General features: G+C 45.3%; 2 protein-coding genes across 18 annotated transcripts in view; both read left to right on the top strand.

Annotated features, from left to right (window-relative positions):
* SMURF1 (SMAD specific E3 ubiquitin protein ligase 1) overlaps positions 1-14,393 on the top strand; it is a 45,599-nt gene extending 31,206 nt beyond the window's left edge. For 2 of the 4 annotated variants that reach the window (XM_064673238.1, XM_064673236.1), the window contains exons 9-18: positions 1,283-1,429; positions 2,674-2,878; positions 3,179-3,282; positions 4,711-4,825; positions 5,801-5,979; positions 6,828-6,965; positions 7,342-7,462; positions 8,920-9,121; positions 9,933-10,008; positions 10,700-14,393. In XM_064673238.1, the coding sequence (XP_064529308.1) occupies positions 1,283-1,429; positions 2,674-2,878; positions 3,179-3,282; positions 4,711-4,825; positions 5,801-5,979; positions 6,828-6,965; positions 7,342-7,462; positions 8,920-9,121; positions 9,933-10,008; positions 10,700-10,799 (1,387 nt within the window). In that variant the 3' untranslated portion in view covers positions 10,800-14,393. Of the gene's footprint in view, positions 1-1,282; positions 1,430-2,673; positions 2,879-3,178; positions 3,283-4,710; positions 4,826-5,800; positions 5,980-6,827; positions 6,966-7,341; positions 7,463-8,919; positions 9,122-9,923; positions 10,009-10,699 lie in introns of all 4 variants that reach the window. The other 2 variants (XM_064673237.1, XM_064673235.1) reach the window with 1 other exon arrangement.
* A 666-nt stretch (positions 14,394-15,059) lies between these two features.
* Positions 15,060-27,990, top strand: part of RNF216 (ring finger protein 216) — a 76,760-nt gene continuing 63,829 nt past the window's right edge. The window contains exons 1-6 of one of the 14 annotated variants that reach the window (XM_064673223.1): positions 15,061-15,166; positions 15,838-15,906; positions 22,342-22,590; positions 23,986-24,101; positions 24,584-24,684; positions 24,811-24,936. The gene's annotated coding sequence lies outside the window, so the exon portion shown is untranslated. Of the gene's footprint in view, positions 15,167-15,837; positions 15,907-22,341; positions 22,591-23,985; positions 24,102-24,580; positions 24,685-24,810; positions 24,937-27,990 lie in introns of all 14 variants that reach the window. The other 13 variants (XM_064673222.1, XM_064673224.1, XM_064673221.1 and 10 more) reach the window with 13 other exon arrangements.

Genomic DNA, 27,990 nt, shown 5'->3' with positions numbered 1-27,990 from the left:
CAGTGTATAGAAGGAAATGAAAAATAAAGCTGAGAGAGAGGCAGAAAATAGCTGATGTTAGATTAGCTGGTATTGTTGGGAAAAGAAATGATAGTGCTTGTTCATTTTTGTCACTCCTGTCAGGCTTGTGTGCCCAAAGCCTTGTCTCTTCTTCAAGTGATCTGTTCAGCCTAATGAAAGGTTCTGCTGCTTCTCTGCCCAAATCCCAGAGCCAGGGTTTCAGGACCAGCAATATAAGTGGGCACAGCAGTGTCTTGTGAGTCACAGGTCACACTTATTTTAGTTAAAGGTGACTTCTTCTACCAGCTTGTGGTGCAAAAACCTAACCTTGGCATTCAGCAGAGATGTAGGTTAAAACTTGCTGCAGTCAGATCTCTGCAGTACTCTCAGATGCACAGCTGATCACAGCAAATGGTTCCAACCATAATCTTCTTTAAGGAGCCTAACAAGGGCTTGTCTGTCTGCCTGTGTATCCCTTGGCTTATACTCACTGTGACACCAAGGAACCTCCGGTGTACAAAGCATTTCTACCTTTCTAAAGCCTCTCAGTTAACTCATTTATACAGAAGTTGCACGGTTAGATTTAGGTAAGGAAATACATTAAGTGCTGCCTTCCACCCTGAATCCATGCCAGCTGTCTAGAGAATGCTTTACTTAACAATAGTTTTTGTGCCTAAAAATAATCCTCAGGTTTCCTTCCTCCCTTTTCTTGCCACTATTAGTGTTTCCCTCTCTTAGGAGGCTGGAGCCTAATCTTCAATTTCTTAGATGTAAATACATCCTATATACTGAGTTCAAACACTACCTGGAAGTGATACCTGAAATTTATTTAGGGTGAAAGGGGTGACTTTGTTGGTAAAGCCTTACTATAAGTGATTTATCAGTCAAATAGTTAGGATTGAGGGTTCTTATGTCTAACTTCAGAGGTGATTTTTATTTTTTAAGTGACCTTAGTATTTGGCTGCTTTAGCCTCTAACTGATGGGGTGTTTGGAGACTTTGGTTGGTGCAGAGGCCTTTGTTTAGTTGTTTGGTTTTCTGCACATGGGTCTCATTAGCGTTAATGGGAATGTTTCTGTGAAATTTTTGCTGTGAAAAAAAAAAAGTCTTTTCCTCCTTTTACAGCCCTCAGAGTCCCTGTCAACACCTAAATGTGTTCTGTCCTTCCCAAGACTTGCATGGCCTCACTGAGCACCAAATTCATTCCTCCTGCCCCCTCTATGTAAAGTGGTTTCATCTTAACTTCAGATGTGCATTAACATCTTGTTTGCTTTTCTCTTTAGAGACCTTAACAGTGTGAATTGTGATGAACTGGGACCTCTGCCCCCAGGCTGGGAAGTCAGAAGTACAGTTTCAGGAAGAATATATTTTGTAGATCACAACAACAGAACCACACAATTCACAGATCCACGACTACATCACATCATGAAGTAAGAGTCTTGCCTGATAAATAATTCATGTCTGGTTTGGATTCTTAAACCTTGAATTTTTGTCCAGTTTTAGCTACAGTTTGAGAGTCATGGGGGGCTGAAAACCTGAATGATAATGATGCTGGGGAACAGATGCAACCAGTGCTGTACTCAGGGTCTGAGCATTGGTCCTCAGTGCTGGTTTTATCGAAGTTTTTTGCAGGAACTCTTCAGAAAGGTTTTGACTCTGCTCGGGTTTAAGGGAGACCTTGCTTATTTTGGCACAGCACTAATCTCTTTAAGCTGGCTTGACAGAATTTCCCCCAGCAGTGCTGGAGCAAATGCACAGTTCTGGAATTGCTGGGGTGTGGGGTCGAGGGTCTGCCAGGGGTTCCCCATCACTCAGTTCTTGCCTGTGTGGATGAGCAGTTCTAGCTCTGTGCTGATTGTGCTGGACCTGGACTGGCTCAGTGTTCCCTGGAGCTCCAGACAACAGGAATATAAAGCCAGCTGGAGTGTGGTCAACTGGTGCTGTGCACAGCCAGTTGGGGTTTAGCAGGATTTAGTAAGATCAGGCTCTGCATCATGCAAAGGCAGCTGAACTATTGTGGAACTGACCCTGGAAGCAGTGCTGCTTGTGCCCAAGATCAGACTTTTCCTGGATCTGACTTGCCTGTGCTTGAAACCAGCTGGGGAATCTCTGTAGCTGAAAAATAATTGCTTTACAACCCAAATAAAGCACTGATGGACAAGGATAGTTGAATGTATGAAGCTGCAGCTATTTGGGACAAGTACATCTTTCTCTTTTGACACCCATAGATGCAGTATTTTTACTGTGTTGGAATCCCCAGCCTCATTTTACATGGAGCTGGAATAAAATTAGTTGCAGTTGTTAGACAGTTCCATTTATAAAGCTGTTGTTTGTTCCATTAGAGATCTCTTTTTGTGTTAAGCTCTTGAAAGTTGTCTCCATATGGGAGAATGCCACACAAATTTAGTCAGCATTCAGTGATCATGCTCCACAACCTTCCACAGTTTATTTGCCTATAAAAATGGAGCTGAAACTCTTTATTTTAAATACCTGTGTTCCTTACATCCCTGAATGTTGGGTAATGATGCTACACAAATTACTTAATTAAAAAATTAGAAAATTAAAAAATTCACCTGAATACACACTTGGGAAGCTTAATGAGTTCTTCCATCATTGTTTTACATATCCCTTATTGTTATGCTTCCAGAATAAACATTTTCCTTTTCTTTCAAAGCCATCAATGCCAGCTAAAAGAGCCCAGCCAGCAGCCTTTACCAGCTCCAAATGAGGGATCACTGGAAGAGGGGGAGGAGTTGCCTGCACAGAGATATGAAAGAGATTTGGTACAAAAGTTGAAAGTCCTCAGACATGAGCTCTCTCTTCAGCAACCTCAGGCTGGTCACTGTCGGATTGAAGTATCCAGAGAGGAAATATTTGAGGTATTTCATTTGTTTTACTACTAAGAGCAGGTTTTGTCACTCAGGAATTCAGTAAAACTGTATGTTGGTTATAGCAAGTTTTCTCATGAGAGGGGGAGTGAATCCACTCCCCACATGGTGCAGAGTTGTCACTGGAGTTTGCTCCAGACTGGCACTCAAGCACAATCATGTCTTCTGTTGTTGAGTAACAATCCATGTATTACAGAAATGCAGAAATTTTAATTGCAGTATTACAGAAATCTTAATAGACTTAATTACAGTGAGGAAATAAAATATCTAATTGTACAAATACCCCCCCAGGAATCCTACCGTCAGATAATGAAGATGAGGCCAAAGGACTTGAAAAAGAGGCTTATGGTGAAATTCCGAGGAGAGGAAGGCCTGGACTATGGAGGAGTAGCAAGGTGAGATTTGGGGGTTTGTCTGACACTTATTAACTGTAAAATTGTCCTTTAAGTTCCCTGTGGCTGATACCATTCCCTTTTGAGTTATCTGTTAATGGTGTGTGTAAGTTATTTGTGGTGTATTTTACAGGCAGAGGTTGTAGCTTCGGTCTTTGTATCGTGGTAGATTGGAAAAGTGCAAGTTTATGATTTAATAGTTGTCCCACTGAAAGTCATGAAACTGTAAAGTGTGATCAGCTCAGATTGTGAGGTCTCTCAGGAGGTATCCAGACTCTGAAGTCAGATCCGGGTCATGGAAACTGTTTAGTTAAACACACCTTTCTGATTTCCAGGGCACATTCAGGAGAGCCCTCTGATCTGTTGGAGCAGCAGTGGAGATGAACTAATCCCAAACAAAGGCTAAAATTTTAGCGAGGACTTGCCTCCCTCTTAAAAATAACAATAATTCCCTGCGGGTGCCTCAGATCTGAGGTTCTGGAGCTGATTGTAGCGTCAGTGAAACGCTCACCTTTGTGGTGGCTCAGGTGCTTTGTGTACATTCACTGAGAAATTTCTCAAATCCACAAAGGCTGCATTGCCCACTTAGGTGTCCTTCAGTAATCAATCCCTGGACAAAGGAAAGAAGCTGGAACATTCTGAGCTGCCTTACCCAGGCAACCTTGGGTGGCTCCAGTGTTGACATCCTGTTGCCCTGATGTCTTTGGTAATTGCCCATTAGTTGCAACTGATTCTTTCAGATCAGTACAGCTCCACTTCTAAGCATTAAAATTGATATTTCTCTCAGAATATTTTGGACCTGGGATGAGTGTCCAAATTTAACAACAAAGAGGTATTTGTCAGGGTGAGGTGGAAGGTCAGAAATAGCTTTAGTTCCGTTCTGGTCCTTGTGTGTTACTGAGAGAATTTACCCAACCCTTCCTCTTTGGTCTCCATCCCTTCTGGCCTCTGCTGAAAGCAGAGATTCTCTAGTCACCAAACTGGAGGGAAAACAGCTTTTCTAAAGATCACCAGTGATTGAACTGATTCTAAACAACAGATTTTTGGAATACTTCTTTATCCCATACAGGTTGCAGGGGAGCAGATCGTGTAGGCTGCAAATAGCTGAACTCTGTACAAAGTCAGGATTCTTTTGGAAGCCTGTGTTGTTCAAACTCAATTAGTTGATGGCATTGTCTGACAGCTTGCTGTAGCTTCTCTAATTGATGATAATCCCTTCAGTGCTTCTAACCTAAACCAAGTCTGCCTGTGAGTGGAACAGGACACTCTGGGTTTTTAATCATACCTTTTTGATCTGCAAATGGAGGGCAAAATCAGAATGATCTGATTTTGAAATAAGCATTTCGCAACTGATAATTCACAATAATTGTGTTATCTGAAACTTAAGTGGAAGTTGCACCCTTCTAAATTTTTATTTTTTTTTTGGGGCAGAGAGTGGTTGTATTTGCTGTGCCATGAAATGTTGAATCCCTATTATGGACTCTTCCAGTACTCCACAGATAATATTTACATGCTGCAAATCAATCCAGACTCTTCTATCAATCCTGTAAGTAGTAATTTCTGAGTGACATTCCTGCTTTAACAGATGTCCCCTGCAGTGTTTTATAGCTGTTCTTCCACGAAAAGAGTTTAAACTGGAGAGTGAAACAGAATAAGGTGGTGTTAATGTTTTATATTGATATGGTATGGAGCAGAGGGGTTTTGTTCAGAGATTAAAAACATGATAAAGGAGGTGTCCTTTGATCAGTACCTGATTTCTTTGAGACTCCTCAGTACTGATTGGGATGCACAAAGATTCTGAGAAGACAAGACAGATGAAATTCATCTTCACTGTGAGCAGTTGGTTGTGCACACAGCATTGCATTCCCAGCAGTGCCCACCCCGTGACTTTTGGGGATGTATCCGTTGCTTGCCCTTTCTCAACTACACTCCTGTGCTTGCTTTTTTTCTTACTGGAGGATTTATATTGATGCAGACCCTAAAAGGAGCAGCAGTTCTGTATTAGTAGAGGGAATTCTTCCTGACATGACATTTCCTGACATTTGCACTGGAAGATGAGGGAGATTGGAAGAATGTCAACCATAGGACTTACACCTCAGTTTTCAAAAGTCAGTTTAAAAGGAACATGAAAGGAATGAAGGAAACAAGCACGTGGCCTGCTTCCTCAAGAGCAAATACATTTTGATGGTTAAACAAAGAATAAACTAATTTGTTTGGAATTGTCGGATCTTCTTGGATCCTGGGGATTTTACAGGGATTTTCTTTTTCCAAGTTTTGCCCTTTGAGAGGTCTAGAGGACTCGAATCCAGTTTATTAATTAAGTAATGCACAGAGAGTTGTTTGAGGTATTTAATCATTTTGGTTATGTTATGAGGGCAAACACTGTCTCTCCTCCTGCCTGGGGGGTTGCAGGATGTACTGAACGTTCCACCGAGGGCTCAGGTGGAGCCACAAGATGTCAGTGTCTTCCCAAAGGCTGATTCCCTTTCCTCTCTCTCCAACCTCTCCTCTCTCCCCGCAGGACCATTTGTCTTATTTCCATTTTGTGGGTCGGATAATGGGTCTGGCTGTGTTCCATGGACACTATATCAACGGGGGCTTCACGGTGCCCTTTTACAAACAGCTTCTGGGGAAGCCCATCCAGCTCTCTGACCTGGAGTCTGTTGACCCAGAATTACACAAAAGCTTAGTCTGGATCTTGTAAGTACTGCATTTGTCAACAGTCTCACTGTGGAGAAAATGGGGTAGAGTTTGTTGGCAATAGTGAGATAACAGTTTACAGAAAATATTTGCAAAAACCTGTAATGGTGGAGATCTGTACAAAATCATTAAACTACTGCTTCCGTGTCAGAAAGCTCAAGGTACTTGAGGAAAAATTCTCATTGCAAACTCTATATTCACTCACCTTGCAGTGAAGTAGATACTAAATTGTTAAACTTTGCATGGGTGTGGTAGAATATAACATTAGCAAAATCCAAACTTGGGACAGAGCTCTGAGGGGAAGTACCACTGCCTTCAAAAGAAAACCAACTTCAATTAAAATTAAAATAAATGGAAGTAATTTGAGCTTCTATATGCTTACAACTCAGAACAAAATCCAACATTCAGTGTAGCTTTGGGACTCTTCAGCACTGCTTTGCATTCCCTCAATTTCTTTTCCTAAATGCTGTTTGAATTTTGTGTTTGAAGTTACTGATGATGTTGAGTTCACGGCGTGTGATCTCTTCCCTAATCTCACTGATATGTGACAGCAGATCAGATTCCTGCTGGGTTTATGTATATGTGTGTGGGAGGGTTCTGTGTATCTGGTTTTATTCATTATCCTGAGTTCTGCTAGAGTTAGATGGATGTCCCATATCTGATGAGGCTCTTCAGCATGCTCTAACCTATACAGAAATAGGTGATTGTGGCAATATTCCTCTCGTGTGTGAAATGCAATGGGTTTAGCTTGAAGACTACCTAAGTGTTCAAATACCTGTCAGCATCACCACTGAGAGTTACCAAAATATCAAAACCAGTAAGTTTGCCCTCTGTCTGTCTGTTCCCAGAGAGAATGACATCACCCCCGTCCTGGACCATACTTTCTGTGTGGAACACAACGCTTTCGGGAGGATTTTACAGCATGAACTCAAACCAAATGGCAGGAATATTCAAGTGACAGAAGAGAACAAGAAAGAATATGTCAGGTATTGCAGAACAGAAGGACATCCTGCCAATGTAGTGGAAAGGAGGTAGTAAACAGATTCATTTTTTGTATAGAGTGAGATTAGTGAAACGAGTATTTTGGGTGGAAATACCTGAGTCATAAATGACACGAATGTTTTCACACAATGCACTATTGTATTGCCTGGGAGGATGAAGCTGTGAACTGTACACTGGTTTTTCTGTTGATGGTGCAATAATTGTTGATGGTGCAAAGAACTGATAAGCACTTCTTTCATAATACAAAATGTGTGTATTAAAACAAGTTCCTCTGTAAAATGAGCATTTCCCAGCTCTGCTGCAAATATCCCAGTCCCATCCAGCTCATCATCCCTGACTTTTTCTTTCCCCCCACCACAGGTTGTATGTGAACTGGCGGTTTATGAGAGGAATAGAGGCACAGTTCCTGGCTCTGCAGAAAGGTTTTAATGAACTTATTCCTCAACATCTCCTTAAGCCTTTTGACCAGAAGGAACTTGAGGTATGTTTTATCCACATGGAGTATTGTTTTGTAATATGTTTGATCCACAATCAAGCACTGATTAAAAAAAGCCAAACCGACTAAGGAAAAAAAAACACCACAAAACTTATTCCAATTTACATACCAGAAAGCAGGGTATTTGTTTAACCAAACCCTCTGTGGTTTATTTTAGACATTCTTTGGATTAATATTATCGAGAGGGCTACTTAAACAGGGAAAGACAAATACACCATGGTGTCTGTGCAGGGATTAATGCTCAAGGCAGGTGGTCTGAACAGGGAGGGAGCACTGCCAGTTTGAGGAATTGTTGGCAAGACCTGACATGTTACCTACTCCAGAACTTGCTTTGTCCAGTAACTTTTCATGCATGGCTGTTTCTATATGCACACAGGACATGGTTTACAGGGACTAAAATAGAAGGGTAGAGCATATACAAAAGGAAATAATTTGTTTTATTATTAAATCCTGAGCTGCAGAAGGCTCTTAAAGTAATACCTGTTATAGCAAGTTTTCTTTGGTTTTGCCTTTTTAAAAAAATGAGGCAACTTGTGGAATAGCAAGCCTTTGTGGTATTGGAGCTTTGTGCTAGTCAGTCATTCATTTTGATTAATCCCACAAAGTTATTGCATTCCATTTGCTTAAAAAGGCAGATTAGAAATCCATTAAATATTTCGATACTGTCCACGTCAGAACAGTCACAACTGTCCTGATTATGTGCACAAGTGTAAGTGGGTGCTGCCTTGGTGGCACAACAAGGCTGCTGCTGAATGGCAGCTCTCAGAAATGTGATCCTCAGTGTGGAACAGTATGGGGAAATTTAGAATATGACACGTTTTGTTTTGAGGGATGAAGTTTTCTCTGTGCCTTTTATTTTCGTTGATGGGGAGGTGGTTAGATTTCCTTTTTTTATTTTTTTGCAACCTGGCATTATCTGGAAAAGAGATTGAAGTGATATGTCTGGTCTGTGTCAGAGCCTCTCACAAACGGCGGCAGAAAACAGATGAAAAGTTTCTGTAATTTGTTGTGGAACAACAAAGCAGCTCAGATGTTCCCACAAACCGAGCAGGATTCTGTCATAGCTGTTATTGGCACCTCTGGGACAATCCTGCATCAGGACAATGATGCTGTGTCAGGCAGCAGATGGCTTGTCTTCTTCCAGATTTGTGCTGTACCCTCATAAAGAGAGGTTGTACCTTTCAGGTAACAGATTTAATAAAGCAGGTCTTGCATGGCCCTCTGACTCTAGTTCCTTGTGAAAAGTTCTAGTGCTGGTAATTCATTGCAGTTAAACTCAAAGATTTACTGCCTGTCCTACACTGGCTTGGAGTGCTACCTTGCACCAAAAAGCTGCTTGAAGCACCTAAACAATTCCAGGCTTCACGTGACGTGGTTGGATGTGTGTTTTTATAACCGTGCAATGACTCTGAATGTTAAAGCGCTTTCTAATCTTCCAACAGCTCATCATAGGAGGGCTGGATAAGATAGACCTGAACGACTGGAAGTCCAACACCCGCCTAAAGCACTGCATGGCAGACAGCAACATCGTGAAGTGGTTCTGGCAGGCAGTGGAAACCTTTGATGAGGAGAGGAGGGCCAGGCTGCTGCAGTTCGTGACGGGGTCGACGCGTGTCCCACTTCAAGGTTTCAAGGCTTTACAAGGTGACTGATGTGGAGGCCGAGTTAATCTGTGGGGGGGGAAAGAGATAAAAGCCATGTGGTATTTACGGGCCCCTTGTAAAGTATCAGAGTAAGGCTGATACTTAAGCACTTTGCAAACTTCCAAGCCCGAGAGCAGAGTTACATTTGTCAGCAGCTCTGCGGCTGCCGGACATTGCGGGAGGGAAGCTGGTAAATCTGTGACCATGCGGTGCTTTGGCTGGTGTCAGTACTGGCTCCTCAGTGTCCTCCAGTGCTGTGGACTGATGTTAAAATCATTGCATGCAAACATCCACATGAATACAGAGCTGACTGAACGACTTTTTCATGTGAGAATTGTACTCCCTTCTTAGTTTGGCAACAAACCATTGGACTTTAAAGCAAGTTCCTGGAAGTCACAGGTTTTGTCATTGAAAAGGTGGCAATGCCTTGGCTGTTGTGCTCTCCTAATCACATTCCATTTGTTGGCTGACAGTAAATTGATGGTCAAAATTAAAATATATAGTTGTGGTTTACAAGGAAAACCTTCTTGCACTTCAGTCTTTTCATTTTTGAAGGTGCAATTTTGTTAATACCAAATTTAGCAGCTTTCCAAACTGTCAGTCTGCACATTGATTGTCTTGAGCAGCCCTATTGCATCTGCCATCCCTTCATCAGCTGCAAATATCTCTGCAGATTTAGCCCAGGACATACATGGGTTTGCAGCTGGAACTGTAATTTCCTCCCTTGCCTTTTTATAAGCAGCAAAATTTGTGTGTGTGAATGATGTTTTGTTGAAGTGCATTAACTAGAATGTCTGTCTAAGGTTCTACAGGCGCTGCAGGACCCAGACTGTTTACCATCCATTTAATAGATGCAAACACAGACAACCTTCCAAAAGCCCACACTTGGTAAGATGGAAACACTCTGTACAGCAGTGCTTGCTCTCCATTTGTCTTGATTTAAAGGAGTCATCTCTATTTGTACTGGGTATGGATTAGCCATGGGATACACATGGATGACTCCAGGTGTGCTCTGTTAGCTTGGAAATATCTGTACTCTGCAGTCAGCAAAATAATTTCCTTTTCTTAAAACTTGATTTGTCTTCTCTACTCTCTGTGGTTTTCATTTATCCCTGAGTTGATTATTCTGGATAGTGAGACATTTGTAAGTTTACTTCTTTATTACAAAGCTACATCCTTGTCAGATGTCAGACGTCAGGAGCTCGTGCTGTTGGTGCAGTATAGGCCCAGCCTGAGCCCTTGCACGGAAATCTCACTCCATCAGAGGCAGGAAATGGTTTCAGCAGCAGCACAGACTGTCTGCAGGCAGGGCAGGGAGCAGCCCTGCCTCATGTCTTGCTTTATTTGCGAGTCTCATGCATCGGCCTCCTCCTCTTCCTCCTCCTCCCAAATGCTTCCCTATTAAGCTGTGCATTCCTGCTGCAGAAATAGTTGTTTTTCATCTTGTCTCCTTTGGCCACTGAAGTGGCTGAGGCTTTCTTTGAGTTTTCACAAGTTCTATCTATATGTAGCTGCTCCAGCATTTTTTTCCCCCAATAAATATTTCAGATTCACCAGTGTGTTGTTATTTCCCCTCCAGCTTTAACCGGATCGACATTCCGCCTTATGAGTCATATGAGAAGCTTTATGAGAAGCTGTTGACAGCTGTGGAAGAGACATGTGGGTTTGCTGTCGAGTGAAAAAGCAACCAAAGGAAACAGATGCTAGCTCATGGACCACCAAATCAAAAGCTAGAAGAAGCTTGCTGTGAACTTCCTGCTAAGCTGTCTGAAGCATCAGAACTCTGACAACTTAGAGATGGGGCTGTTTCCCTTCCGCCGCTGGTGGACGAGGGGTGGGGGGTCGGGGCTTTTGTTGGTGGTTCCCAACTCTGTTTTCTCCCCTTTGTTACAATAACCCCTTCCCTCTTCTTCCATCCCCCCCCCCCCGAAACGAAATGCAGCCAAGTTCAGCATTTGGCTTTGGTTACACAGGATATTCTGCTAGATTTGTAACACATATTGTGATAGAGTGAGCGACCTGTGGGGTTTTTTAATAGGAGAATCAAAGTCTAATTAGGAATGAGCTTAATTTGCTGAGAACTTGCAACGGGGTAGGTGCACCTGGTTAGTTTGTCTTAAATCAAACTTGAGCCTTTGTAGAGTCCAGCAGGTGCAGAGTGTCTGACTGGCACCAGAATTTGCATTGCACATTTTAAACACCTGTTTAAAAAGTAAAACTTCTAGCAGAAAATACCTCCATATGAACACTTAACTGAAAGGTAAAGAAATCCAAGTTCTGCCTTAGCAGGAAGCTCCCAGTGGAAGCTGTGGCTCACCTTGAGAAAAGTGAAGGAATCTGAGACAGCTTAAATGGTATTGAATGGTTTCTTTTTGGTTGTCCTGGCTGAAATCTAATTGTTTTGCACATGAAAACAATTATTTCCTCCTGCAAAATTACTTTCCATAGTTTGTTCAGATGTAAGTAGGTTGCAGAGAAGCCTTGTGAGGAGGAGACAGAGGATAAAGATCCGCTCAGTCCCAGAGCTGTGATTTCTGTGCCACTGTTTTACCCGAGATGCATTTGCCTGACTTTAAATTCTAAAGACTCACATGGAAATCACTAAAAGCCAAGTTAACAGAGAAAACTTCTGCTTCAAATTTTTTGGCCTTGGGAAAGGTTTATTTGGAGGTCGAGGTAAAAGGTGAACTATATAGTGAGTACATTTCAAATGTTATGGAAAGCTATTGGAAGAATTTATGACTTCAGTTCTGTAGGGATGAAAATTTCTCCAGAGAGCCATATAAGGCTATTTTTTCAAATATCTGAAACTAATATTAAAAGGTTTGTTCTCTAACACGGGGGAAACAAAAGCAAATCAAATACCTGAATCACTAACATTTTTTCCACTTTGCACACCAAGATGAGACAGTATTTTAACAAATAACACAGCTTCAGAGAGACCCAGTTATCTATCAAACATGTCGAGACCTAAGTCAAGCAGACTTGCTTGTATAGGATTTTTCTTCTTTGGCAAGCCTGATATTTAGAGAGATTCATTACTGAAACATTTAACAGATGTTATGTTTATGGAATAGTGCATTGAAATTCAGCTGTGGGTAAGAGATCGTTCTTAGGAGACGTCTACTGGAATACTTCTATTTTGTCTTTTTTTAATTGAATTTGATAATAGCTTTAAACTGTGATAGGACAGAAAGTAGACACGTGTCAAAACCCTGGCATCTTTCTCTGTTTTGTTTGTTTGTGGTTTTCTTTTTGCCATTGACCATAATTCTTGTGATTTGCTGTTGGGAGTAAGGGTTGCATCGGAGGTTTGAAATTGTACCATATAGTGAGATTTGCAGGGGGGGGCTGAAGATGCTCATCCTGCAAAAGACTCTACAGGAGAGACCTGTTCAGACCCATGTTCTGTAGGGATCTTTTGGCACTTGGGGACCAGTTTCTGCAGTTCTGGTTGTTGGGACGTAAATGAAACCACACAATTCTTGCAGAGAAGAGAGGAAATGCAGCTGTGGCAGAGAGCACCTGTGTGGTCTCGGGTTGAGCAGCAGAGTCCCCACAGCCCAGGCTTTTCCAAATGGCTTCGAAGTCAGACCTGTTCATAGAGTGTATTTAATCCTTTCAGTACGTTTGAATGTGCAATAAACCAGTCAGATAGGAAAAATGCAAAACGGATTATTGCCCAAAAGCTTTGCATGCAGTCTCATGTGGATTTTTCACTAAAGGAGTTTAAAGACCCCAAACCCAGATACTAAAGGCCAGCCCTAACAAAAATCTATCACACAAGCTCTACCTGCAGCACAAGTGGCTCTGTGCAAACCAAGCAAGGTGAAGGGAAAAGTCCTTGATTCGGAGATCTATAGGCCAAGTAGCTTTATGTCAATGACACAGTTGGCATATGATAGTTCCTAATGTCTTTGCTAGGTCAGTGTTTTATTGAATGCACAAAATAAGATTAGGCAAGGATTGTTGTTCCGAGAAGTCCGTCTGTTTTTTGCTGTATTTTAAAGCCCTTGTCAAGGTACCTCCTCCGTGCCGACGGTGACGAGAATGGGGCACTGTCTTTTTAATTATTTCGGTTCTCTTTCCAACAGCTTCACCACCTCTCCCATCGTGTTGTCTTTGCAATTTCGTGCCACTTCAGTGACGACGAAGACATTTTCTGTCTTGTTCTGTACGTGCGTTTGAGGCAGGCCTTAAAGCTGGTTGGGTGGATGGAGGAGCAGCAAGAAGCGAGGCAGAGAGGGTTTGGAGCCATGGCTTGTTCTTCCCGAGGCCAGTTCCGAGGCCAGGGAAGGACGGAGTGCAAACAGGAGTTTGTGTGGCTTGAGCCAGCGGCTCCCGGAGGTCTCGGATAACCTCAGCTGTCTGAATTGGTGTGTCCATTCCCACTCGGTCTGCCAGCACTTGAACTGGTTGTTAACTTCTCAAACTTGCCCAAAGAATAACATCGAGTCCGGTGTCCCATTTTGTCATTCCACGTCCCACCTTGTGCGCGGATACTCTTGGATCTGGCCCGAAGGGAATACAAGGTACAGCGTGTCTGTCGTTCCTGTCCTCACGGCAAACCCAGCAGCTGGTCCGTCGGCACCGCCCTGCCGTGCCCTGATCCTGCTCCTCAGCCTTTACTCTACGCTCAGGGATGTAGGAAAACCACCACTCTGCTTGTGTTTCCAACCGGGAAGAAACGAGACTGTTGGATGGGTGTGAGTGTTCTACTTGGGCATTACGTAAGAGGAGACCCTGCTCCACAAAGGCTGCTCCAGGCTCCAGACGGTGCGACCGGCGCTCGCTCAGCAGTTTGTCCTCGCTTCCAGTCGAGGTGGTTCTAAAATCCAGCAGATTCTGTAAATTACTGATCCAGCCACCGGGCCCTCTGGAGCCAGTGCCCAGGTTCAGGGCCGTGTGGTACAGCAAGTTCCCAGAAACACAGTATGGATCTGGTTTTAATTTGTTAATTTTTTTTTGTCGTTGTTGTTGTTCCTCAACCACTTTATAATGTATTTTTTTAATTTATTATTATTTTGTAATGTCATGTTTTAAGTATTGCTGCTATCCTTGTTATTCTTCCCACTGTTTTTATTGCAGATTTATTTTGTGAAAGTTGTACACTAATGTTTCATTTTATGTCTAAATCAAAGTATTTAAAGAAATACTAGTTCTATTTAATGTGGTTATGGAACCAGCTGGAATAAACAGTGATTGTATAGTAGGCTGGACCCAGGAGGTCATGTTCATTTTTGTTACATATGCAATAAACTCACAACTTTAAACTCTTGGTATCCAACAGATTTTTTTGTTAAGGGTTGTTAAATTTTTTTAAATGTGTGGGAATCGAGTGGATAAAGCATGGAAATGCAACTGGTTTAACTGATCTATACGGACTGCCCAGATGAAAGTCCTCCCCTGCAGGCAGAACACTTTGTTTCATTCTTCAGCTGATTAATTACCAGCCTCAACCTTTTTCCCTCTTACCTTATCATTTGCCCTGTTACTTTTCCAAATCCTCAATTTCCAGAAGGAAATTATGATCTCCCCCTTAACGAGAGCTGGAAAAAGAGTCATTAACGCTGATGAGTCTCTGTTTCTCTGTTGCGGTTTTCTGTAATTATTAATGTTTTGCAAGCGGAGGAGGACGGGTGCGAGTCTGAGTCGAGGACTCGTGTGTCCCCCTTTCAGCAGAGCCCCCACAGGGGGGGCACAGACCCCCATATGAGGTCCCTGTCTCCCCATGGAAGCCCCCGAGGGCTCCCTGTCCCCCCGCCCCCAGGACACACGTGCAGGCCATGGCCCCGCCCCTTTCCCTCAAGCCCCGCCCCCTCCCCACGAGCACACCTCCCGCCCGGCAGGGGGCGTGGCGCGGCTCCGCCGGACTCCCTCCCCCTCTCTATGGTAGGTCGGCCGCTCCGGGCCCGCCCGGGCTGCCCGTCTCCCGGCGCCGCTCTCTCCGCGCCTCTCTATGGTGCGGGGCGGCGCGGTCACGTGTCGCGGGGCCGGGCGGAAGCGGCGGCAGCGGCGGTTAAATGAAGCGGGGCCGGAGGGGCCGGTGAGTGTGGGGGGAGTTCCGACACCCCCGCGGGGTCCGGGAGTGCCGGGGGGGCTCCTCCGTCCCCGCGGGGCCCGGGAGTGCCGCCGCGCCACCGCCGGGCGGACCGAGCGACAGAGAGAGCGTCCCTGGGCCTCGCTGGACCCCCGGCCGGGGCCTGCCCGGGGTGTCCCCCCCTCCCCTGAGGGCCCGGTGTCCGTCCCGTCAGTCCATTCAGGGCCGGGTCCTTCCCCTCGCTTCCCTTCAGGGACAGGTCGTTCTCCCCCTATTTCCCTTCAGAGCCGGCTCTCCTGTGTCCGTCCGTCCGTCCCCGTGTCCGTCACCACTCCCCCTTCCCCTGAGGCCCTCCCGCTTTCCCTCGGGATCGGGGACACTCCGTCCCCCCTCAGCTTCCCTCAGAACCGAGTCCTTTCCCTTCCCCCTCCTTCCCCTCAAGGCCGGTCCCTTCTCCCCCTCCCCGAGGTCAGGGGGGTCCCCCCACCCCCAGCACCGAGGGACACCCCGGTACAGGTGCTGCTCTCCGGGTACCCCGGGCCAGGTGTTTGTATTCGGGGATAAACCGGAGCTGGTGGGGGCAGGAGGATAAAAGGTTGTTCTTCTCTCCTGCCCGTCCCCTACCCCCCCCCCGGTGTGGGACCACTCGGTGCCTTTGGGACATCTCGACATTTCAGGTATCTGCCGTGGGAGCTGCTGCAGGAAGGAAACCCAAACACAGCTGTCCCCGGAGCTGAGGGATCTGTGTAAGAGATACTCCTCTTCCTCCTCCTCTTTCTCTGTTTATCTGAGTGCCGGCTCGGCTCGGTGGAGAGAGAGCAAAGCCTGGAAGTTTTAACACGCTCTGCCTTTATGTGGGGGACGTGTCCAGTGAGTTTTTCTGCCTCAGGAGCTGACCTTGCCCCCTTAGACAGCTGGAGGCAGGTCGGGATCCCTTCCGAGGCTTCTGAGCTGTGGTGAACTACAGTGTGTGTGCAAAGAGAGGAGCCCGAGCTCCCTGGGCAGTGCCCACACGGCACCTTGGGGTGGGCAAAAAGGCAACTCTTTAAAACCATTTAAGAGTTGCCCTCATCTCATGGATCCCTGGCTTTGCAGCTGTGCTGGCTGGAGGCCTGGGTGGATAAGGGCTGATTGCACCTGTGGGTCCAGCCCACGAGGTTTTTCTTTTCATCTCACCTGTGCTTTTTTGACCCGGAGTGTTGTCTTTGAGAGTCATCCTGTACTTTACCTTAAGGTCTTACTGAAAGATACTTAGGGTGGTAGTTTTCATGCAAATAAGTTTAGTCGTTCATGGTTTTGTTCCTTTCCTTACAGCTCCTGGAGCAAGGGTCATTTTCTTACATGGTGTTATGGTTTGGTCACTGTGTGAGACCTCTGGTATTTTGAAAGAGAAAAACTGGTGTTGCTGTGCACTTTTATTTCTGTTTTCAAGGTGTGATGCTAAGGGACTTCAGCTTATTGTCCATGTGCTTTTCACAGCTTTCTTTGTTGTTTCTTTCCCATCTCCCTTCCTGCCCTGTGGAACAGCAGGCTCCTGCTTTGCTTTCGGCAGCAGTTCTGAAGGCAGTCAGTCGTTGCCTTGGTGTCTGAGGGGCACAGGCAGTCCTGGTGCTAAGACCTGTGAGCAGATCCCTCTTTCTCTATTCTGTCTCTGTGGTGGTTGCTTCTTTCTTACAATTTCTGCTCTCTCACCTGATGCACTTTGGAGCTGTCACAGGTTTCCAGCAGTAGCAGTGGAAGAGAAGGCAGGTGTCCCCTATCAGGCATTTAGACTGGCCTTTGCATTCTGAGTTAAGGTGGCCTCTCCTGCTTCCAAAGAGGGACATAAGGGTTTTTCTTCCAGCAACCTGTTTGGAAAGCAAGGGGGGGATGTTTGAGACCCATCATTCTGCAGACTCAAATCTCGAGCAGGCTCTGGTACATCCCTGAATAGGTACATGGGAATATGCAGCTCAAACCATGTGGTGGAACCCATTTTCTTTAGGACTTGCAGGATTGCAGGGACAGCTTTTAATCCCAGGACTGTGGGATTTACAGCTTTAATATCAGCTTTTAATTTCTAGGGTGAATGCTGTGCAAAAATTCCACTGCCTCACATCAGGCCTTCTGCAATTGTAAACATGTTAATAGATTTCATGTGCTGGGTGTCTGCTGGTGTGACTCGATGTTAATAAACAATCATCTTGACAGGAGTTTGTGCCTTGAATACCAAGACTTGGGAAGGGACTCAGACGCATTTCCTGAAGATCTGTAGACATTCAGCCTGCTTTGTGGTTCTGCATTTTGGTAACAGGCCTTCTTCCATCTCTTTTCTCCCTTCCTAGGATGTTTTCCTGTTGGCCTGGCTGCAGCTGGGCAACCAGGGTGCAAACAGCAGCCCCTGGAAGAGCAGTTGGGGCAGGTGTTATGGGTGATAAGGTACATTCTGGTTTCCAGCGGGGTGCTGGCAGCCTGTTCCAGGGTTGGAGTTTCAGGAGCTGCCTCGGAAGTCCAAATTCCTGGGTAGAGCAGTGCTTTGTCTGCCTGAGAATGCAGTGGGCGTTCCTGCCACCGGGAGCTGCGATCGCTGGCAGCGTGACTTGTGCTTTGAAATTGGACACAAATCACCAGAAAGTCCTGTGGCAAAAATAGGTGGAGCGAGCACGCAATTCCGGGGACTCCAGCACAGCTGGAGAGAGACAGGAAGCACATCCCAGGGGCCAGGAGCTGATTAACAACCGGGAGCAGCACAAACCCAAGTGCGAGAGATGCGGAGCCCTTCGGGTGTTGTTTGGTGCCTGCTGGAAGAAGCTCCCATTCATTAGCTTGGAATGGGTGTCTTATTTTTATTTATATCTTTTTATTGTGAGTGGTTTACTGTGTCACGGCGCTGGGTGTTGGGGCTTGCCACTGGCTGCATTCTTTCTGGGACAGTCAGAACTGCGCCGCTAATTCCTGTCACTGGAATTTTGGAGATTTTTACAGATGGATTTGGTGTGGAGATATTTTAAGCCTCCATTTACATTATTGAATTCAGGCATCACTGTAACTACTTAAAGGCAAGGCAATAATAGTCTCAGAGGTCTGTGTGTGCACTGAAACAATGGTGTGTTTTATTGTTGTTGGTAGATGGGTGGGCTTTTTAAGCTGCTCCATGTAACTGAAATTATTCTTGCTAGGATCTATCCCGGTGGGATAGGTGCCTTTTTAAATACAGTGAGCAGTGGGAGGTGTGAAACACATCTGCCTGCAGACTCCAGCTATCTCCTAGTAGAAGCACAGGAGATAACCTTATTTATGTACTGACTGGGAGTTCCTGTGTGGGAAGTGGGGCTTGAATAATGTGCTGACCAACATTAGTCTGGAGTAGTTTTGTTTTTAAGCAGGTTACTGGAATGGGGAAGTCTGGGAAATCGGGGAGGAGTAGGCAGAGAAAACAGGAAAAGAGGGGGGAAAAGCCACTTAGCAGCATCCTGGTGGCTTGAATAAGTTACCCTTGCCAAAGCACTGAGATGTGAGATAATAAGGAATGTTTCACTGAGCTGGGACAATCTCGTGCTCAGCAGCCTTCATGTCACTTTTATAGATTTTCAGGTTTATTTTGGAATATCTTGGGAGTGATGTTTTTCCTCTGGCTCAGTGCTTAAGAGCTTGCAGTGGTTTAAAGTTTGTAAGGATCCTTGAGAAAGCTTAATTCCTGAGGACAGGAAATGATATTCCTTCTGAATGACACCTCTCTCCTAATTACCAGCCCTGCTGTGGTTCCCTCCCTGTCTTCATGAGGGGAGCTGTCAGTGCCTGATTAACTAGAAAAAGCATTGGGCTTTGGGGAAAGATTTCAACGCAGGGCAGCTGCTGCCCTGAGTCATGGTGTTCCTGATCCAGGTCAGGGGGAATTTAAATTAAGTGTGGCTTCCTTGCTGGCTTTGGGGAGCCTCACTCCTGTGCTGGTGCTGATGGTGCCTGGCTGCTCCCAAGGTGAGTTTTGGAGGCTGTGGTTGTCACTTGTAAAGAGAAGCAAAGTTGTTGAGCTGAAATAAAACTGGGAGTGAGTGTGTATGGGTGTCAGGGTGACCTGAAATGTTTTCAGTTGGCTTTGGTGGTGTTGCTCACCCTCGGCCTGCTCCCCCTGTAAGGAGGCCAAGCTACTGTTTGCATTATTCAGAGAAACATTTGGACAGGATCTGTAGAGTCATCCCGTGATACCGCTCTGCAGTACAAGGTGATCGGGATTTGCACTAGCTGGAATCTTTGTATGGGGAATATAAGGATGGAAAACGGCCTCTAGTAATATGTTTTGTCTGAAGCACTCCTTGCACAAGGCTCCTGTGCTGCTTTATCCAGACTGACACGCTCTTACTGAGCTGTGGGCACTGCTCCTGCTGTTCCTTGGAGGAAGGAAGGCAGAGGTTGGTTTGTTGCAGCTTTTGCAAAACCAGAGTTAGGAACAGATTTACACCTCTACTTCCAAACCCCATCCCAAAGACAGCATGTGTTTTTATATTTGATAGAGGGGGGAGGGAAAACTCTCCCTAATGCTTCATGTACATCAATTTTTACCTGAAGGCCGGTCATGGAAGGAGCACTGGCCCAGGTACCCCTGGCAAGTACAAGCTGCTGTTGGCCGAACGCGTTGGGCTGGCAGAGGGAAGGGGCAGCAGTGCTGACAGCTGCCTGCAGCACAGCCACAGTGCTGCTGAGGGCTTTCCTTCTCTCCCTGCTCCGCCATCATGTGCTGTAATGCAATTTGAGGGAGATGACAGCAGCAGCATAATGGGGAGGCAGGAAAAGCAGCTTTCTCTCCCTTTCAGGAAACCAGCAGCACAGGGCGTTTCATCCCTCCCCTGCTGCTGGGATTTCCAGCTACAGATGAGCAAGACCCGTGAGCAGTAACTTGGCTATTGTAAATAGTTCATGTCCTCTCTGTGGGTTGTTAAACCAGAATCCTATTGTAGTGGAGAAGGCTTCATTGTGTATCTACTGGGAGGTACCCTTGGATCTGCCAGGACTAGCACAGACCAGCTTGTAGCAGCTGGAACACACCTTTTCCTTGTACACAGTGTCTGGAGGGTGCTCCTCAGCTGAATGGGATTATGTTTATTTAGCACTTCGTGGCTGTTTTTACTCACCTTCCATCCCAGGTGGTTAAATAATCTTTCTGCTGTTGCAACACCCAGGAAAGAATTTCTGTTCTGCTGCGAGAAGGCTCAAACCAGTGTTGGACACTTGAGTGCAATGACTAAGGGTGGGCACAGGACTCGCTGCCTGCAAGCAGTGTGTCCTTGGTGAAAGTTCTGACTGCAGCCTGGGCAACCCCTTGGCTGTGGCCCGTGATGGTTTTTGTGTCTTGTGTGTGCAAAATGTTTGTTTGCCTTGGGATGATATCGGTGGGTACCTTGCAGCCTTGTGAATCTGTGTGACTGTGGACCTGGAGAGTTCACGTGCAGTTCTTCTTCCCTCGTTTTTTAGCTGATAATTCACTCATTCATTAACTTTATTGGTCTCAGAAGAGACTCATGCTGGAGGTGGAGCATCTGTAAATCCAGCCACAATCTAATTTCACTGTTCTCAGTTTTCATATAGTGGCACTTGCCTCAAGTACAATCTCTTTGCTTTTCTGCTCTTTTAGCCCACTCTGCCTAAACCCCACAGTGGCACTGCCATGTGATGTGGTGAGCCTGGAAGGCTGCCCTGGGTTTTCACTGCTGAGAGCTTGCTGGGATGGAAATGACCACAAGGCTACACGTGGCTGCAAACAAAACTAAACCTGGTTTTACAAAAACTGTTGCCAGCCAGCTTGAAAATCTTTTGACACCTGGTTATCTGAGGTGATGGAAGGACATAGTAGCAGTTCTTCTGTGGGTGCAACAGGCAGCTCATTTTTTACCCTTTCCAGCAGAAATTGGTGCAGAGCGTGGCCTTGCTGCCCGAGTGCTGCACCTGCCTTACAATGTTTCTGTTGGTATCTCAGTACATTAGGCTGTTTAACCTTGTTTCACTGTGGAGTGAGTTTGGCCTGTTGGCCCATTATGGCTCTAAACTGGCTCTTATACATATTTAAACCTATCGATTTATTGTGTAAAAGCATCTTTCAGAGGCAGTGCCCGACCTTAGACTCGGAGCACGTGTAGTTCGAGTGTTAGTCAGGTATTGGCCGTGGCCGCAGTTTAAGATCGTCTCCCTGCCTTCAGTTTATTTTCTGTTCTCCCACTTCCACCATGTGGAAGAGAAGGTATCTGATCTGAATCCTACAAAAACATTTTCCAGGGCATTTCCTTTCAAAGCTCTAAGAAATGCTGGAGGAACTGTGTGAGAGGAGGAGACAAACCGTGGTGTGGGAATGTGACCACCTTAAGTAGGCATTGCAGTGGAGCCCTTCTGAACGTGAAGCCACAGCTTCTGGCCACTGACCTTTGGAATTATGGCAAGTGCAGATGCTTAACATGGCTCTAAAAAAAGGGCATGGCTGTAATAACCAGAGTATGTGACCTGTGAGGTCATTCTTTCTGGAAGTCCCTCTCTCTGGGATGTTTCACACCTGGAATGGTCGGTGGCAGGCTTTGAAGTCAATACTTCTAAAAGCACTGTGCAGATTGACACGGACACCTTCCTTTCAGCTAAGGTGGGCTGCTGCAGTCAGTTGGGTTTTTTCCCTCCTGTGCCACCTCAAGGTCAAGTCTCACCTTTTTGTGTTGTCAGCAGCTTTGTGAATGAGGTGAGGTGTGCTATGCTTGAAAGCAAAGTTTCTTGTGATAGGGGATATTTTTGTATTTTTATTTTAAGTGTGACCTGCACCTTTCTTTCTACATTTGTTCCTGGTGGTTTGTTATGCCTTTTTTTTTTTTTTCTTTTCTGGAGCACAACTTCCCAAGTGCAGTTTAGATGATTTCCAAAGTTGGTCTGCTGGGCAGCCTCTCAACATCCAGGATGCCATCACAGATTATCAATCCCTTGTGATTTTAAAGTCCTCTGGCTGGTCCTGGAACTAAACCTGACTCTGTGCTTTCCAACCCTCTTGGCTTTGGTCTAGTTAGTCCCTCACTGCTGCTTTTCATAGCAGTTTGCTGTTTGTGTGCAGCCTGGCTCTCCCTGCTCCCAGTGCCCCTGCAAACAGGGCTGTGAGCAGAGCAGGCTCTGTGTGAATGTCAATGCCACAGCCTGTCCCAGTAGCCTTAAATCCCTTATTTCTGTTTCCTCTCCAGTGAAAAGCAGTGCTGAGATGGTAACCTGAAGGTTCCTGAAGACGTGCATCCAACTTGTTAAATAACTACTTAAAAGGTTGCACTTGGACTTATTTGTTCTGTTAAGCCTTTTAAAGTGAGATTCAGGATCCCTTAAAGAAAAGGAAAAAAGGAAGAAAAACTACTGAGGATTTGGAGAGGAAATGCTTTGGAGAGGAATCCTTCCTCCTGGAGAGCTCTGTGAAGTACAAGTAACAGAGGAGCACTCTGGTGTGTACCCTGGGGCACATAGGGCATTTCTCCTGTTCTTTTCCACGTGGCTGCTGGGTTTGTGGGGAAGGGAAGGCAGCTGCAGTTAATGCTGTGTGGAGCTGTGACAGGTATGTGCAGCTCCTGGAGCTCTATGTGGTGTCTGAGTCAGGGCACTGCTCAAAGGACACGTGAATTCAGGGAAAGAAAACTGGAAGTAAAACTTGCTCTGGAAGCGACAGAGCTGCAAGTCACGTGGCTTCACATGCTCTTGCATTCCCCTCCACCCTCATACCACAAAATCAGAATAAATCAGTTCTTTAAAATGATGGTTTGGGAGACAGGCTCTGTGAGCCCAGTGAGGCTGGGTTTGTGTGTATGTGCTGTAGCCAAGGGCTGAGCTGCTGGTGCCTGAATTGTTGCTTGAACATGAAATGCCAAGCTGGCACCTGTGTTTGTGATGTGGGAGGGAGGTTTTGGATTTAGGGGATTATACTGGATGATCTTGCACATGCCAGAAGTCTGAGGCAGGCAGAGTACTGCCCTTAACAGGAACTAACTGCAGGGATGCCTCTTCCTCTCAGAGCCTCGAATTTTCACTTTGCACATAAAATGAGCTGCTCGATGCGGTGGCATTAACTCTCCTTTCCAACCAGACTTTGTCAATTCAACTTTTTTCAGGACTCAGTTTGATAGGAGGGGCAAATGACTGGATCCAGAGCTCCCCAGCTCTTGTGCAGAGAGTGGTTTTTTGGCTGTATCAAAATGAGGAGTCTCATGCTGGTCAGGGTGATGTGATGACACAGAGCCCTTCTTTTGGCAGGACCGACAGGGGTCGTGGGAAGGCACTCAAGTGTCCAGCTGCTGACCTTGATGCCAGTCACCAGGGAATAGCTCAAAGGAATCTGAAACTTTCAGTTGAGTTGCCCAGTAGTGAAAAACGAATGCAGCTGTTGCAAGACATTGTACATTTTAGAGAGGAGCTCACAGAGAAGAGATTTTGCCAGGAAAATGCAAATATTTTGCAGGTTTGGGGAGGAAAACTGGTGTCAATGTATGTGGCCCACTGTTAGGTGAATTAGGTAAAACTGGGCAGATTGCTTTCCTCTTGTACTTTGTGGTTTAGATGCAATAAAAATGGCAATTGGGTACTTAAAAATTATTATTAAGTGATACTGTGACCTTAATGGAATGATGAACTGCAAATAAGGTTGATGTGAAGTCTTGTGATGTACAGGCAGTCAGGATATTTCCTATAAGTCCTGAGTGGAGTTACAAAATGGGGAAAAATCTGGTTGGGGATTTGAAGCCAAGTAATCTCTAAATATCTGCTCTCTTGATTGCTCCTGAGTAAGCAATTCTCATTAGTCTGGAGCAGTGACACATAGATGTGGCTCATCCCCTGTTAATCCACAGACCCTCTCACATCAGAGTCTCCTGATGTGATCTGAGTATCTGCTGCTGACTCTGCAGTGACCAGTGGTGAGCCTGGGTGGAAAGAACATTGCTTCCTTCACTGCTTTTCTTCCTAGGTAAGAAGGGGTGAGGAATAAGGAACTAGAAGCTGTGGTTGCTTCCAGAAAAGCTTGACGACTTCATCCCTCTTGTCCCTCTTCATAATGTCCACCTCTGGCTCTGTCCCTTTGGGAAATGTGATGCTGTGGCCACAGCTGCCTTGGAATAGCAAACGGGATTTGTTTGTGTCCAGCAGTTCTTGTTGGGCTTGTGATCAGGGGATTTCTAATTTTTGCTTGGGATGATGCCACTTAACATAATAAACCACTGTTAAACTCTCCCTGCTTTTGCTCAGTGACTCTTAACAAGGAGCAGCCCCCAGCAAATTGTGAACCCTTTGAAATATTTCGGTGAAATGCTTGACAGGCTGGTTTATTTCCCTTCTGTTGTGGCTTTTTTTTTTTTCCCTATATTTTTTAAGGACTGAATTTTTAGCTTTTCATTTTGCTGGTTGTCACAAGCCATGCATTATTTAAGTAGCTTCTCTTTGTTTTAGCAGCTTGAAACGAGCCAGGAATTCACCTTGCTCGCAGGCTACCAGCAGACACGTTTGCTGCCCGCAGGCACAAAGTAGGAGTTGATGCTCTTCTGTCAACGTAGGTGAGCAACAGTGGTATTGCTGTGTGGGGGAGAGGCTAAAACACAGTGATTTGATGTTGCTGACATCTCTTTCAAGTTGCTCTTTTTTTTTTTTTTTTTTTCCCCCTCTCCCCCCTGTTCTGTTAGGATCTCAATTCCTACCTCCCCTGCAGTGCTTTCTGTCTGGTCCTGTTGCCTTGAGCTGGAGCCAGGAAAGAACACTTTGAGTCTAGTCCCATCTTGGGTATGTGGGAGTTCAAGATTTCAAATGCTGTAAGTGGGGGGTAAAATACATTACACTGTAAGGAGAGGGGGGGTCTCCCCTTGACTGTCATTTTAAATTCCAGCACCATCTGAAGATGCTCATCACAGCACAAATGTGAGGTGGAGGGAGCAGATTTGAGTTCTGCTCCAGTTACTGCAGCCCAGAAACTCCTCCATATACCAGGAGATTAAATATATGCACAGCACTGATGGTGCCTATTTTTAGGTTAGGCTAAAAATATGTAATGTGGTGTTTGAAAGGATTTTGCCTGGGTTTTGGAAATCCTTGTGTAAGCATTCTGTGTGCTCCCGAGACCTGCTTCACCTCATAGCAGCTGATCCTTTAAGTCATAGTGGTGGTTGGGACCAGTGGTATTGTGGATTATATTTTTGCATGTTTGAGGAGCTTGTCGGGAAGTACATGTGACTTCAGCTGTCAGTCTGAGGTCTAATCAGTTCAGAGAATTGTTACAGGTAAATCCCTGATGGTCTCTGGTTTTCCCAGTAGCTGTTCTGTTAATGGGTCCTTCTCCTCTCAAACTGCTGTAGGAAAATCCATAATGGGGAGGATTTTATTTCCTGTGTAGTGAAATAACTTGAATGTGCAGCATCAGAGGGTGGTTGGGCACTGAACAGGCTCCCCAGGGCTGCCAGAGCTCAAGGAGCATTTGGACAACACTCTCAGGCACAGGGTGGGATGGTTGGGGTGTCCTATGCAGGGCCAGGAGTTGGACTGGATGATCCTTGTGGGCCCCTTCCACCTCAGGATATTCTGTGATTCTGAGCCATGAATATGTGGAGTAATATGAAAAGTGGAGGTGAAATTGGGTGGAACTGGGGTGGTCTTCACTGCACTGTCAATCTTAGAAGTCGTGATGAGTTTTGTGTCACCTGGATACTGTATAGGGATTCCAGTCCCAAATCCAGCTTGATGTGCTGTAGTGCAGGTGGGAGCCTTTTAAGAAAAAAAGAAAAACTAAAAAGCTTGCAAAATGTTTATCTGGCTGCTGCCAGGTCCTTTGCTTTTAAAACAGTTCTGGTTTCCTGTCCTTGACTGTGTTGTAGAAAAGCTGATGGGCATGTTAGAGCTTGCTTATAGATAGCCTTATTCTTTACCTATAAATAGGCACTGAAATCACTGAGGTAGCATGGAATAGCTTCTTTCCATCTGTCTTCCTTGCTTTTTTATTGTTGTTTATGTAGGGCAAGACCCCAGGGTGGCTTTGATCTTGTTACTTCACATTCTTGGCGGCCTGGTGCTATAAACATGAATAAACTTCTTATTCATGCCACTAGATGGAACTGGCCCATGCTTATAGATATTTGTTTAAACTTCAGCTCTGTACCGAGTATTGACAAAATGAATTGCTAGCTCTTGGTGGAAGTTTGGCTTTTACCCTCAAAGCAGGGCTTTATTAAGCTCCTTGGGTTTTTATTCAGTCTATTTTGAAGCAGAAAGAATTGCCAGTTCTTTCCAGGCTTGGCTCTTTTTTTTGTTGCTTTGACTGTGTATACTGTTAATGCTATTTATTATATTCCTGCTTTTAAACCACCATGAGTTTGTTGGTGAAGTGTACACGTTTTTGTCTTGTATGAGAGGGGAGACAGTTTTTTGTCCCAAATTTAATTTCAGAGTATTTCCTGTACCCCTTTCTCAATGCTGAAGGTTGAAGTGTGCAAGCTCCTCTCTACAGGATCGGAGTAGCTTGTAGAAAATACAACCTTAAGGTGTCTTGTGGCTTATCCATCATTCCTGAATGTGAACAGCTGGGGTTTAGCCAGCATTGGACAAAGCACCATTTGAGCTGTTTGGGAGAAGATTTTTTTGATGGCTGTGCTGAGCACTTGCAGTGTCGTCCCACCCTCGTTACCTGCACACCCAGCCCTGCTAACCACATGTCCCTGAAGGGGAGGAATATCCAGCCACTTAGCTCTGCTTGGAGCAGATCCGAGCAGACACCTGTCCAGCCTCTGTCTGCACTGCTTGATGCTCTGAGAGCTGATTTGTGGCTTTCACAAATGTCCTTGTTCCTCCCCAGCCAGACTGCAAGTGCTGCTTCACAGTGTTTGCTCGGTGACCTTGCCACGCTGGTCCCATCTGTGCCTCCATTTCTCCGTATTTTAAATGGCAAGAAGCGTGTTGGTTTTGTTTGCTAAATGACTCAGAGAGCTAAGGATGGAAGAGTAATAACACAGGACTAGGTGGTAGCTATTCCTGAGCACCAGGGAAAATACAACTGTAATAATGTGGGTGTGACCTTTTAGAAAGGCCAGGGTTTTCACCAAGCACACTTACAGTGACCCAGCTCCCAAGCACCTGCCTGCAATGATGAGAACAGTGCTTTCATGCCATTCTGGCAAATAAAGTAAGATTTGTTTCTCCTTATAAGGCAGAAGCTGAAGAACCTGGTGGAAATGCTGCCGAAATCTTGCTTTTCAGATGCTTTCAAAGCATCACTTGTACCCATGATAATCTTGAAGTTGCTTGCTGGGACCAGGGTGTGCTGCTGAGGTCTCAGGGCTCAGTACAGAGGTGGTTGCATATTTGTGGTAATGCTGGTTAGAAGAGGCCTCTGCAGTTCCCTCACCCAATGTCCCACTAAATTTGGACCATCACCAGTTCAGGGATCAGGTGAGCATGGCTGTTTGTAGCCAAGCCATGGCTGTTTGTAGCCAAGCCTTGAAACCTCTCTGCTGGAGGTTCCCTCTGGAGAAGGCTGCTTCAGGCACTGAGCTGAGCTGCTGAGCTTTCTTAAGTGCTAAATTATACATTTTTATTATTATTATTGTATCCTGTGCATCTGAACTGATTTCTTCATTTTACTGCCCTAGCTGCAACTCCTGTTCCCTGCAGGGGATGTTAAGTAGAATTACTGAGGAGGAATTTACACTGCTCTTGTGTACTAGCAAACAGGATTTTTATAGCAGACCCATCATTTTCTTCCAACTTATGCATCGGTAAATATTTAATAGTACAGATTCCTCTGTGCTGCAATAAGGAGATGAATACTTTTCAATAAAAAGACTTTCTTCATTCTCCTTCCAGTGATCAAACTGTGCTCA

Source organism: Pseudopipra pipra, chromosome 16 (genome assembly GCF_036250125.1).
Source record: "Pseudopipra pipra isolate bDixPip1 chromosome 16, bDixPip1.hap1, whole genome shotgun sequence".
In the NCBI taxonomy this organism is placed as follows: Eukaryota; Metazoa; Chordata; class Aves; order Passeriformes; family Pipridae; genus Pseudopipra; species Pseudopipra pipra.
Note: the sequence above shows the minus strand (reverse complement) of the source record. Positions and strands in the feature narration are given on the sequence as shown.